This window comes from Bos grunniens, chromosome 28 (genome assembly GCF_055505025.1).
Source record: "Bos grunniens cultivar Pamir isolate PY7600 chromosome 28, Bosgru_T2T1.0, whole genome shotgun sequence".
In the NCBI taxonomy this organism is placed as follows: domain Eukaryota; kingdom Metazoa; phylum Chordata; class Mammalia; order Artiodactyla; family Bovidae; genus Bos; species Bos grunniens.
The window spans coordinates 16,148,511-16,163,005 of NC_141192.1; the positions used below are offsets into that span (position 1 = coordinate 16,148,511).

Here is a 14,495-nt window from a genome sequence, read left to right on the forward strand (position 1 = left end):
GATTAAACAAAATAACCATATGACCCAGTATAAGTATATACTCAGGAGAAATGAAAACACGTGACATCACAAAAACTTGGACATAAATGTTTATTGTATCATTACCCTAATGGTCAAAAAGTGGAAATAAAAATACCTATCCACTGGCAAATGGATAAACAAAATGTGGTCTATACATACAATGGAATATTATTCAGCCATAAGAAGGAATGAAATACTGATACCTGTAGCAACATAGGATGAACTCTGAAAATAATATGCTCAGTGAAGGAAGCCAGGCACAAAACCCCAAATACATGATTCCACTCATGAAATGACCAGAGAATGACAAATTCACAAAGTAGATTAGTAATTGCCAGGATAGGGGCAGAGGAAATAGAGAGTGACTGCTAACAGGGACGAGGCTTCACCTGTGCCCTGTGCTCAGTCACTATGTTGTGTCCAGCTCTTTTTGACCCCAAGGAATGCTGCCTACCAGGCTCCTCTGCCCATGGGATTTTCCAGACATGAATACTAAAGTGGGTTGGCATTTTCCTCCTCCAGGGGACCTTCCCGATCCAGATATCAAACCCACATCTCCTGTATCTCCTGAACTGCAGACAGATTCTTCATCCACTGAGCCATCAAGGAAGCCTGAGACTTCATTTGGAGATGATGAAAATATTCTGCAATTAGATAGTGGTGATGGATGCACAACACTATGAATATCCTAAAACCACTGAGTTGTACAGTTTAAAATGGCAGATTTTGTGGCATGTGAATTATGTATCACAGTAGTCATGTATGGATGTGAGAGCTGGATCATCAAGTAAGCTGAGCACCGAAGAATTGATGCTTTTGAACTGTGGTGTTGGAGAAGACTTTGGAGAGTCCCTTGGGACTGCAAGGAGATCCAACCAGTCAATCCTAAAGGAAATCAGTCCTGAATATTCACTGGAAGAACTGATGCTGAAGCTGAAGCTCCAATACTTCAGCCACCTGATGCAAAGAACTGACTCACTGGAAAAAGACCCTGATGAAGGGAAAGACCTTCTGAAGGCAAGTGGAGAAGGGGAGACAGAGGATGAGACGGTTGGATGGCATCATAGACTTAATGGACATGAGTTTAAGCAGGCTCTGGGAGTTGGTGATGGACAGGGAAGCCTGCACACTGCAATCCACAGGGTCACAAAGAGTTGGACACAACTGAGCAACTGAACTGAAATGAATAACGCAGTAAATAAAACAAGCAAACTAATTGGCATTTATAGAACAATACACCCCAACAACTGCAATATTCATTTACTGAATAAATGATGTACAGAACAACTACACTGAAAATCTCAAAATATTGCTGAGTGAAATTAAAGACTTTAAAAACACATGTAACATTCAGCAAAACAGGCTACAGGTAAGACCATAAAAATCTCAGGAGGTATCAAAGGGCTGAAACTTAACAATGTATTTTTTCTCTATACATAAAAAGGGGGCTTCCCAGGTAGCTCAGTGGTAAAGAATCACCTGCCAATGCAGGAGCTACAGGAGACATGGGATGGATCCCTGGGTTGGGAAGATCCCCTGGAGGAGGAAATGGCAACCCACTCCAGTATTCTACCTGGGATAATCCCATGGACAGAGGAGCCTGGTGAGGTCACAAAGAGTCAGACTCAACTAAGCACGCATGCCCACATATACAAAATACAGATATATGCTTATAAAGTATAAACAATATATTTTCTGTATCATGGAATTAAATAGAAAATCAACTTTTAAAAATAACTGTAAAACCCCCAAATATTTAGAAATTAGACAATAAACCTTTAAAATCTGTATATGAGAGAAATCACAACAGAAATTAGAAAATTACTTGAACTGATCACGCATGTCAAAATTTTATGTTGAAGTTAAAAGAAGTACTGAGAGGGAAACATTTATATATATGAAACATTTTATATATGAAATGCACATATTAGAAAACAAGAAAAGTTTAAAATGAATGGTCTGAATTTCTAACTCAAAAGAAAATGGAAAAGGAGTAAATTAGGTCCAAAAGAATAGAAGCAAGAAAATAAAAATATGACAGCAAAAAATAAACAAAATAGAAAATGTAGTACCAAAACAGAAGCTCAACAAAACTCAAATCTGGTGTTTTGAAAAGATTAATACAATTGGTAAACCCCTAACAAGACTGAGCCCAAAAAGTTAAAAAAGAAAAAAAGAGGAGGAGGCGGAATACCAATATCAGGAATGAAAAAGGGGACATAAAACAGTTCCCGCAAGCAGTAACAGAATACTATGAGTAATTCTATAACAATCCAGCAATTTAAAACAGATTTCTTTAAAAATTCAAAACTGACACAGGGAAAAATGGTAAATCTTAATAACCATTTATCATATCTTTAAATATTCTAGGCCCAGATGGCTTTACTGCTGAAAGCTATCAAAAATTTAAAGAAACAACACCAACCTTATAAAGCTACAATAATTAAGTCAATGTAGTATTGGCATAACACGATACAAACAGACCAACAGATCAGAATAGAGAGTCTGAGAAAAGTCTTATACCTATCGAATCTATTGACTGAGAATCCTTTTAAGGAAACCTTTACACTGTAGCAAAAAAATTAGCTTAACATGGATCACAGACCTAAATGTGAAGGCTGAAACTATAAGGCTTCTAGAAGAAAACATAAGGGAATAGTTTCATAACCTTGAGATAGAAAAGGAAAGATCTCTAAGAACCTAAAAGGTAATAAACATAAAATAAAAGGAATCAAATCAATGAATTCAATATTACATTTTAAAACTTCTGCTCCCAAAAGACACTGTTACAAAAATGGAAAGACATGGCTCAGAGAGAAAATATTTGCTAAACATGAAGGTATATATGCTTATGTGTAAAATCTGACAAATAACTTTTATCTAAAATACCAAAAGAATTAACAAACCAGCAACAAAAAAGACAACCTATACTTACAAATATGGGTAAAAGACCTGAACTGACAGTTCAAAAGAAAAGATAAGCAAATGGCCTATAGTCACATTATTAGCCACCAGTGAACTATTAACTACAATGAAATAGAATTATATACCCACCAGAATGGCTAAAATCCAAAATGCCAAACATTTTGGTATTTGGAAAGGACAGAAAAGGAGTAAAGGATGGAAAAGGAGTAAGTGACATCAAAAATGTCAAGAATGCGGAATAACTGGAACTCTTATAATACAGAATGTTGAATGTATTCCATTTTCTATTTTGGAAAACAGTGGTGGTTTCTGAAGTTAAACACACATCTACCCTAGAACACAGCAATTCCACACCTGGGCATTTACCCACGTCCACACAAAGGCGTATACAGGAAGGTTCACGAAGCGTCACTTAGGGTAACCAAACCCTGGAAACAAGCCAAAGTCCATCAGCAGAACTGTTATAATGTTCATATCATGGAATCTTAGCTGTGAAAAGAAGCAAACTACTAAAACGCATGTCAAAATGCATGAATCTCAAAACTGTCACTGAGCAAAAGTAATCAGACACAAACAGTACTTACCCTATGATTTTATTTATATGAAGTTTAAGAATACACAAAACTAATCTTTACTAATAGAAGCCAGAAAACAATTGCCTGGATGGGGCAGGAGAAAGAGACTGATTGAAAAGAGGCAAGAAAAAACTTTCTGGGAGATGAACATGTTTTGTTAAGTTGATCTGGGTGGTGTTTTACAAATACTTTTCTTTCCCCCAAAAAATTCAGTGAACTTAGGATCTGTGATTTTACTATATATGAATTACATTGTTGGCATTTTTTAAAAAGTAAACAAACTAGGAAAGTCTTTGTTTCCCTTAGGCTATGGAAGCCAGTCCTTCATTTAAGGCTGTCCATATTAGCATGCTGTCTTGCACACTCAAGGAAAAAAATCTCTTCCCTCTGCCCAGCATCATCTATTTTTTTCTTCCCCTTCATCCCCAAAATCCTCAACCATACATATATCTCTAAGTATTATCTCCCTACTCCCCATGACAGCTAACACTTCCAAAAGACTGCTATGAAATAGTAAGGTTCCCTAAAGTAGATAAAATTATTCATTTTAAATTCAATTTTCAGAAGCACATGTGTGAGATACTAATGACTGCTGCTGCTGCTGCTGCTGCTAAGTCACTTCAGTCGTGTTCGACTCTGTGCAACTCCACAGACGGCAGCCCACCAGGCTCCCCCGTCCCTGGGATTCTCCAGGCAAGAACACTGGAGTGGGTTGCCATTTCCTTCTCCAATGTAGGAAAGTGAAAAGTGAAAGAGAAGTCGCTTAGTCGTGTCCAACTCTTAGCAACCCCATGGACTATAGCCGACCAGGCTCCTCCATCCATGGGATTCTCCAGGCAAGAGTACTGGAGTGGGGTGCCATTGCCTTCTCCAATACTAATGACTAACACACAGCAATTTAAAGCTTACAATGCATTTTTATGTATGTTATTGCCTTTAAATCCTCACAAAAACCCTATAGTATAGGTTTTGCTATTATCTGTGTTTATGGAAGCCTGGCAGGGCTACAGTCCATGGGGTCGTCAGAGTCAGACATGACTTAGCAACTAAACCACCACCACTGTTAAAGAGAATAAGAAGCTTGGCAAAGTTTCATAACCTGTCAAAGGTCACACAACAAGTAAATGATACCTAACTTCAAATCACATACTTTCTTGTTTAATATGCTACTCTGAGACAGTAAGAATTCTGTTAATAAAAGTGTCTGACCGATGAAAAATATCCAAATCTAGCCAAAATAAGCTAATATTCCATTATCTTATGGTCCTATGTCAAATAACATTTCAACAACCCAAATCTACTACCACAAAATTACTACAGTGTGTAAGTAAGTGACCAGATAACTTATTATCCAAGTGGGACACTTCTGAGAATAAAGGAAGAGCTATTAATAATTATGCTAGGATAACAGGCATGATCCAGGACTGTCTTGGGCAAACTGAGACATATGGTCATTCTATTTATAAGCTAGCTGTGCTATGTGAAATTAAGGATTCAGACTTACATTTTATTACAGTATTTTTTAAAGTGACAATTTTAAAACCAAGTAGAAGAGGTAAATAGTCATGAGCATTAACCAATGTTACAAGAAAGGGTTAACATTTCAAACTGTCTAGACAATCATTCTGGTTCCATTTCATCTTTGACAGTTCTGCTTAATGTAGCAATACTGTGGCTGGAAAGATTTGGAGTTAGAAAACCTTGTATGCCTTTTCAAATAAAGATGACCTATTTATAAATATGAGTATTAACAGCTGACAACACTGCAGTTCTCCAAGGAAAGGATTCCTGCTTTAGTTCTTCAAAATATTTCATAAATGAAACAATTTCATTTTATTTTAAAAAGCTCATTAGCTTCACTAAGAAGCCTCATGGAATAAAAAAGTTTGTGTAGGAATATAAAATTTATAATTCTTATAAAAGACACAAGCCCTGAAATGAGTTTGAAAAACTTTAAATATTCTAAAGAAACCAATTCAACAAAGTAACACACTTCAATCTCAGCCAGAATTTAGTCTCCATATGAATGTTCTCCATCTGAGTGGCTTGGCAGATCCTACTAGACGTACCTCAAAGTCTTGAGTGTTACGAGAAAAATACCCCAGTACTCCACCCACAGCCCACATAAATTTTCCAATGTAGGCTTAACCCACAGAAGTGGTTACAGAATTATCATGTAGGCCATAGTCATGTCTAGTCCCAGAATAGTCCTAAACCAAATCTGACCTGTCTGGGCAGGCCAAAGAATAGGTTCCTCAGCTCTACAGCAAACACTCTCCCTGACTCCCTACCTCATTTGCCCAATCTTCCATGGCACAAACTCAAGCTGTAAGCAATTTTCAAAACCAGACCAGACATTCATGTTGGAAAAACAAGGCAATATTCATAGGACTATTTTGAAATACTGTTGGCTTAGTACTTATAAAAAGTGCATAAAGTAGAAGTCAGGAGACCTAAATTCCCTCTTACGTTCTATTGCTACCAAACTAGGACATAGCTCTTCATTTGGGCCTGAAGGTCCAGTACCAAGAAAGAAAGAGTAAAGTGCTCTCTACGATTCTCTTATACTCCTAACATTCTACATTTTCTTGTGTGTCCTGAATTTTAACCCAAGCATCAACTTTCCTGTTAGGCCAATTAAAAATGACAAAAGCATCAGTTTATCAAATATGTTCCATCATTTCTCAGGTGAAGACCAGCTGGAATCTGATATATCGGGATGGCCAAAAACTTTGGGGTTTTCGTTAGCCATCTTACAGAAAACACCAAATGAACTTTTTGGCCAAGCCAATACACACTCTGATAATTGGTTTAAGAGACTGCAAACTTGGACTCTTCATTAGTAATGGTGTAGCAGAGTAGAACATAAACAATAAAAGTCAGAGTCAAATTCTCCAGCCAAAGTTATTCAAAAATCATAAGCTTTTTTTAAAATTCTTTTTATGTAAATATTTGGGAATTCATAACAGTGGGATGCTGCACTGGAAAGGGCACTGAATCAGGTATCTAGAGATCTGGGATCTAGTTCAAGACATGCAACTACTTGTTATGAGCCCAAACAAATCACAGTATCTCTTGCCTTCAGATTCTTCGACTCTAAAATGAGAGAATTAGGTAAGTCCACTTCCTATTTAAAAATCTAAGATTTAAACATTTTCCGATGACATCATTCTCTAAGGAGACCAAATTGCATTCAACAATGTTCCATTTACAAAATGCCTTAAAATATAAAAAAGTTTCGTATCTCCTCAAGAACACTGTGGAATACATATCTGTATTACCATCACAACAGGCCCCATGCTGTGAAGATTAACACTCTGGTCTCTGAATCCAGCGATCTAAGTTCAAATCTCAGTGGAACCAGAGATTTGTTTGAGGGCTTCCCCAATGACTCAGCTAAAGAATTCGCCTGCAGTGCACGAGACGTCAAGATGGGGGTTCAATCCCTGGGTGGGGAAGATCCCCTAGAGATGGAAATGGCAACCCACTCCAGTATGCTTGCCCAGAAAATCTCACGGACAGAGGAGCCTGGCGGGCTCAGAGAGTCACAAAGGGTCACAAAGAGGTGGACACGCCTGAGTGACTGAGCATGAGCACACATTACCATCACTATTTCATAAAACCAATGTTCAGAGAAAAAGAAAAAGATCACTAAATCAGCAAAATACTGTCAGTTAGAACCCAGGTATATTGACCACTGGCCCTCACTGGTTTCCATTTCTATATTCTGTCATAGTCACTGTGAAGAGTCACATATTACTATATTTACCAGCAATTACTTTAAGTGTGGTGTAAAAACAGCACTGGACATAACGTCAGCTCGGTGACCTTGATCATTCTCCTCATCAGTAAAAGCAAGTCAGCAGTCCCCATCCTCTGGGCTACTGTCAAACTGAGTACAAAATGGGAACGCACGTAACATCATAAATGTGAAAATTAATAAACATAAATGTGAAAGGTATCATAAAATTGCATTAAATGTTGTATTCTTTGGGAACCAGCTGGTATCTGTAGGATTACCAACCCATTTAGAACTGTCACCACATATACAAAGTTGCTTCAACTTCAGCAGTCCCCACACCTACTCTTAAACCTAAGTTATTAAGTTCTTTGGAGGACTGTGGGAAAGCAAGAAAGTTACTATAGTTGTCCCTCACAATACTTAACAATTTTTGTTCCCAGAAGCAGTTTTTATCTTTATTTTCTGTATATAATTTTGTAGTTTTCTAGGCTGCGCCATGTGGATGCAGTACCTTGGTTCCTAAGTTCAAATCCATGCCCCCTGCACTGGGAACACAGAGTCTTAACCACTGGACTGCCAGGAAAGTTCTAGAAACAGTCCTTTCAGGAAATTTAAGTAGTATGTTGTTTTTATAAAGGTATCTTGCAGAGCACTAGATTATGGATATCTGGATTCCGTTCCTAACTCTGTCACTAACTGATTTTACTCAAGGCACTCAACTTTTCTTAGCCTCAGGTATAAATGTGGCAACTGGTTTTAGGTAATATCTAAAAATCTTTGAGTAATGTCACTATAGCTGAAGACTATACAAAATGTAGACTAATTATCTGAAGATACAAGCATAAATGTAACTATTATTAGTTATCTACCCTTCCAGGAGTCAAATAAGACTAGCATTAACCTTTAAATCAATCTTTCTGGGACTTGCCTGGTGGTCCAGTGGTTAAGAATCTGCCTTCCAATGCAAGGGACATGGGTTTGATCCCTGGTTGGAGAGCTAAAATCCCACGTGCCTCAGGGCAACTAAGCCTGCCACTACTGAGCCTGTGCTCTCTGGAGCCTGAGCACCACTCAGAAAAGCCCATACACTCTCAATTAAGACCAGAGGCAGCCAAAAATATATGTTTAAAAAAAAAAAATCAAGTCTTTTTAATACAACCACCATTCAACTTCTACATTAAAAAACACATCCTATTGTCACTAGCCAAGCAGCAGAAGTTTTAGATTTGGGTGCTTCTCCACCAAGAAGTAGCAAGGATTATGATGATGGATTAAAATTAAGTCTACACAAGAGACCCTTAACATAGCAAGTATTTGCCCCACACTCTTAATTAGTAGCAGACTGAAATGATGGGATTTGAAAGTGCAAATGGGGAGATGGAGCATAAACTAGGTTTAACAGCATAATCCTAATTCACCCTAAATACTGTTAGCATTAAAAGCTAAATTTATACATCCCAATATAATTTACTGTGAAATCTTTCCATGTGGATCTCCACATTTCAGTGTGTGTGTGTGCTCAGTTGTGTCAGACTCTTGGCAACCCCATGGACTATATAGCCCACCAGGCTCCTCTGTCCTTGGAATTTTCCAGGAAGGAATACTGGAGTGGCTTGCCATTTCCTCCTCCAGATGTTCTGGACACAAGGATCAAACTTGCATCTCCTGGGTCTCCTGCATTAAGAGGCAGATTCTTTACAATGAGCCACCTGGGAAGCCCCCACATTTCAGTACTGTATTTCCATCCTCCTTCTGCGTAATTAGGTAAGTACTCTGAGTTTACATAGAATTATGCAATTTAAGAGAAACTGCATCCAAGTTCAACAGTTACATCCTAAATTACCTGAGGGTTAGGTTCTAAAGTAATTTCTAAAATACTGTGTAGTCAAAATCACCAGTGACAAACCATTAAATCACCAGGACTTAGGCTGCTAGAAGCTTGCAGAGCAAAATTTAATTTCATTTATTCTCTTCACATTTGTGCTGGGGCCTCCCTTTCTCTGGGACAATGAAGGTCAAAAAGTGAAAAGTCACTTAGTCGTGTGGGACTCTGCGACCCCATGGACTATACAGTCCATGGAATTCTCCAGACCAGAATACTGGAGTGGGTAGCCATTCCCTTCTCCAGGGGATCTTCCCAACCCAGGGAGAGAAACTAGGTCTCCCACGTTGCAGGTGGATTCCTTCCCAGCTGAGCCACCAGCGAAGCCCATGAAGGCCAAGGTCTACTTTAAAAGAGGCTGTTCAGAACACTGGGTAAATAAGGCAATTTATCTCTCTCTCTTTTAGATTTATCTCTTTTTATAAATAGTTGCATTAGCATAAGGTAACCATTTGGTCAATGCTACCCACAGGCACTGGACCGGGCCATTAACAATAAAGAACCTTCCAAACTCTGGAAGAGCAACTGAGGTGAAGTTTTTCGTTTATTGCTCTCATTGTATACTATGAAACTCATTCTGCTGGAACTCAGATAAAAGTAGGTAAACAGATGGTACCTTGGGAACCAGAGTACTAATTCCAGTCATAAGCAAACATTGTGAGGACAATTTCAAAACTTGGGGGCAATCTACCTGCATCGAAGGGCCAACACTGCAGGTCTGCACTGGGCTACCAACGAAGTTGTCAGAAGGCAAGACACGCGGGCAAGGACACGCCCGGTGCACGTCACACTTCCCCAGGCCTCAGGCCATTCGGGGGGTGGGGGGAAGACAGCTACATTTTCATAAGAAATCCACTAGACTCATCAGCAAGCTTCAAATCCTGGAATCTGGGCGAGAGTCACCTCAGCTCTGCGGCTACTCAAAGGTCTCCGCCACGTGCCTCAGCCCCCAAAACTTCTGAGGAAGGCATAAATGACCAAATGAAAAGTGCAGAAAGCCTCCACATGAGGGGGACTGGTGGCACCGGGAGGCTCCAGAACACCCAAGAGAAGGGGCGGGCGGCAGTTCTCAGCAGCCGAGAGGCTAATGCCTACCTAGCGCGCAATTCAGGCTGCCGCCCAGATTAATTACCTGATGGCCGTCATAGCTTCACCTTTCAGCCCCAAGCGACAGCGCTCGCGTCCGATGCTCTGCGTTCGCACGGGTGGCAGCAGCAGGTACCACAGCCACGGCTTCTGGGCTCAAGCACTCCGCGACCCGGGAGCGCGTCCTCACACACCCCGCGCGCGGGCCGCCCCCGCCTAGCCGGTCGCTCACGCTGATTGGCCGCGCCCGGAAGGGGCGGGCGCTCCGCCCCGGGCTGCCGGCCCAAGGACCTAGCCAGGGCGCCGCCGGCCACGGCAAGCCGCCTGTGCGTCTCGTGCCGGCATGCGGGCTAGCGGGCTGGCTAGCGGGCTCGGTGGCCATCTTGAGTCCTGGTAACTGCCTACCCCCACTCCCGGCTTACGGTGCACGAGGTTGGGTGCCCGCCTCAAAAATGGCCGCCCCGAAAGGCAACCGGTTTATCAGTCACATGGCGCGGTCTACCTCGGCCAGCCCAGGTCGCTCTAACAGGGCTTGGGACGGGGGCGATGTCAGGGCAGTCTTCGGAGAGGGGGTTTAACAGCCTAAAAACCCATCTGCAGAAAAACCGCAACCGCCTGGCAACCTCAGTCCGGGGAGAGTCGATCGCGTGGCAATAGCAGCACGATGTGTTAAATTAGAACTCGCAGCCTTCTAAGAGTCAAGTGCCGAGTATGGTGGTCCCCAAACGTTTTGGACTTTAAAAAGTTAGGACAGCTTATAAGGAAGTGTCCAGGGTCTCAGTGTAAACTTGCGAATCAGAACCTAGAAAAGTGAGGCCCGTACAATGGTATTTTTAGCAAGTTCCCGGGTTATCCAGGTACACGTGTAACTTTTAAAACCTCCAGGCCAAACTAGCCCAGACTATCCTGCTTGACACACTAATTGTCAGACGTCCTCCCTTTCCTGAAAAGGATGCAGCGCTCTGAAGCAAGCATCTAGTCATAGAAAACTGGAAGAACCTTGACTCTTGGCGCTAACTTTGCGATTTAGCGGGGGTAAAAGAACTTAAAACTGAGTCTGAACCGCTAATAAAAGACAGTAAATCAATTCCACCTGCAGGAAGGACTGACATGGGGGCGTTAGAAAATAAACGTTTTATGATCTAAATAGCTTTTGTTTATTCCCTCTTTATTCTGTGTACAAATATTTATATAAACAGACAGACCATAACCTCCGGTGGCATTCATTTACTAAGCATTTTGGATGGGGTTCAATTCCATAATCTGAAATCAGTTACATTAGAAACACCCTAACACGTAACATTGAAATGTGCATTCTGTGACTGAAGGAACTAAATATTTATTTCCTTTTAATTAGTTTAAATTTTAAAACCAAAAGCAAAGTAAAACATTATTCCATTAAACACAGTATTTTTCACTGCATACGTTTCAAGGTAGAAAATTTAGCATCCAAATTGAGACACTGCACAGATAAATATGTACTTTTTCAAGACAGTACAAAAAAATACAGAATATCTCAAGTCTTTATATATATATCTTGACTACATGTTAAAATAGTACTTTGCTACACTGGGTTAAATAAAACCTATTAAGATTAAACTGTTTACTTTTTAATGTGGCTAGAAGTTTAATTTTGTCTTACATTACATGTCTACCTGACAGTGCTGTTCTGCTAAGCCAGCCTTGCTTTTCTTACCTACCATTGTCCCTGTGACAGAATAATTATGTTCACAAAATGAAATTAGTAGATCAATTTACACAAATCTGTGGTTTCTTACAATCTAAAATATAAGTATTCCAAAAGATTTCAAGTCTTCTTCAAAAATGCTTTTAACATTATTTTCTTTAATTTGGAAAATGCCTATCTAGAAGGAAGCCCTGCACTATAAATCTGAAGTGTTCAGTCCATGAGTAAAGGCTATTAAAAACAAGAGTCTTGGCTGATTGAGACTTTGACCAAATGTCCACAAGCAGAACCAGCCAGTTGTTGCTCAGGAAGTGAATCAAAGCAGCAGCAGGATAGCAATTTGAAGCAGTGGAGACATTGACTAATTCAACAGTTTGCCTTCTCCACTAATGGAAAATGTTAATAGATAACCCGCATGAGTCGGACACAAGTTAGCGACTGAACAACAACCGTAACCCGGATGAACTAAAGTAAAACCAGGAATAATACTCAGAACAAACTTCAAAATCTCCATGCAACTTTTAATATGGGATGCACTATGGTGCTTTTCAGACTTTAATACATATCACTTGAGAGATCTTATTATTAAGGATTCAGCAAGCTCTGTGGTCAAGATTTTGCATTTCCTTAAGTTCCCAGATGTTGCCAGTTGCTTCTCCTGTGGGCCATGCTAAGTAGCAAGGCTGTAAAGGAAAGTAGCAAGATTATAAAGGTAGCAAGACAGAAGTGACTTGGAACCCCTACATGACTTCCTGCATGAGTTTACACATTACATGCTTTTCATGGCATTGAGAAGATCAAAACTTAATTCATTCTAGTAAAGTGTCTAATAGAGTCCTTAGCACAAGACATGATTACTACTTTGTTATTACCACACTTGTTAAAATTATATCTGAGAAGCATGATACGAAAGCTAACCTGAACTTGGCCCTGTGAAAAATAAATGAACTTTTACTCATGCTTTTGTTGACACTTACTTTTGATTTTTAATAATAAAGGTAAAGAAAAAAAGGTGGTACACAAAAAAGCTAGATTTGAAACCCTGCTTTTAAACAAATATATTGTATGTTATTAAGGGATGATAAAAGTCTGCTATGTTCAAATATTCAATAAAATTGAAGTCATATCAAATTCAAAGATTTCTTTTTAAAAAACCCAACTTTTGAGAAGTGATACTTTGCATCTAACAATCAATAATTTTGTTTTGTTTGTACTCATAACCAGTCAACACAACTTTTAAAAAGTGTATTATTTAAAATGTACTTAGATAATAGTTCATTTTGGCAGGTATAAATATAAAAATGTTATTTCAGTAAAAAGGGTTCATGTGTGATCGTTCTTTTAGAGTCAATCAGGTAGAGATAAAATACATGTTTTTCCAGATAAAGGCAGCAGCTTTTTTCATTCATAGCATGTTCCTTTCCTCAGCTTTTCATGCTCCTTTCCTAATCTTTCCCTACCCTCTCTTCCACCCAGTTTTTTTCAACCATACACATAACAAATACACACACGGTTAGCTATTGAGTAACTACTAAAAAACTTTTGATCAATTTTCTAAGCAATTTATTTCAATCCTATTCAATTTATTTCCCTATTCAATCCCTATTTTCCGAATAGGGAAAAGCAGTCAATTGGAATTTTTAACTTCCACTAACCTTCTTCCAATTTAACTAGTTGAATCAAGATCAGTGAGTCAGAATAATTTACTCATAGAAAGATAGATAAGCAAACATTCTATTTATCTAATCATGTGGTTAGTTTGCCACTAAAAGCACGTAGATAGCGAACCCCCAAATAGTTCAATAAATACATTTATGGATACCATAACAAATATGTAGACTTACCATTTCAACAAATGCTTCCAACCCCAAAACAATAGCAAAGTTCTCTTCAAACACAACCAGTTTGTTGTTAAGGGTTCAATAACAAGTATTTCCATATAATGGTACATTTCTAGAAAGCTCTGTGGCAATACATGTCACCAATTCCATGTTTTAGGCAACTATCATAAATAAAATAGAGCAAATGTGAACAAGGATTTGTATACTATTTATTTCACATTAACAGTAGCAAAAATTTATTACATCCCTAACTAAGCAAAAATAGAATGCCTGCGTGCTAAGTCGCTTCAGTTCTGTCCAACTCTTTGTGACCCTGTGGCCTATAGCCTGCCAGGTTCCTCTGTCTATGGGATTCTCCAGGCAAGAATACTGGAGTGGGCTGTCATGCCCTCCACGAGGGGATCTTCCAGACCCAAGAATGGAACCTGTGTTTCTTACACCTCCTGCCTTGGCAGGCAGGTTCTTTACCACTAGCACCACCTGGGAAGCACAGGAATGAGGAGGTGGGAATTCTAAGCCTAGGCCTACCAAAAAAAAAGTATGCCTTTTGACCATTAGTTTCCTTATCTGAAATGCAAGGTCATCTGTTACAGTCAACATCTCAGGGCCCTTTCAGTTCTTACTGGAAAGTGGGGGAAAAAAAAAAAACTGTCCACTTGTGACTCAATACAAATTGAGTAGATTTTTTTTAAGAGGTGGTCAGTTTTAATGAAAATAGAACGTATACAGTTTTACT

At 39.4% G+C, this 14,495-nt stretch overlaps 1 protein-coding gene and 1 long non-coding RNA gene across 12 annotated transcripts in view; both read right to left on the reverse strand.

The window, feature by feature from the left end:
- ADK (adenosine kinase) overlaps positions 1–14,495 on the reverse strand; it is a 549,097-nt gene that overhangs the window by 512,645 nt on the left and 21,957 nt on the right. For 5 of the 11 annotated variants that reach the window (XM_086381950.1, XM_086381945.1, XM_086381951.1 and 2 more), the window contains exon 1: positions 10,278–10,405. The exons of the other annotated variants lie outside the window; for them this stretch is intronic. In XM_086381950.1, coding sequence (XP_086238076.1) covers positions 10,278–10,291 — 14 coding nt within the window. In that variant the 5' untranslated portion in view covers positions 10,292–10,405. Of the gene's footprint in view, positions 1–10,277; positions 10,406–14,495 lie in introns of those variants that run through there. 11 annotated transcript variants of the gene reach the window in all.
- Positions 12,419–13,920, reverse strand: LOC147342890 (uncharacterized). The gene is made up of 2 exons (XR_015156790.1): positions 13,763–13,920; positions 12,419–12,601 (listed from the first exon to the last, which is right to left on the reverse strand). It is a non-coding gene; the product is annotated as an uncharacterized LOC147342890 (long non-coding RNA).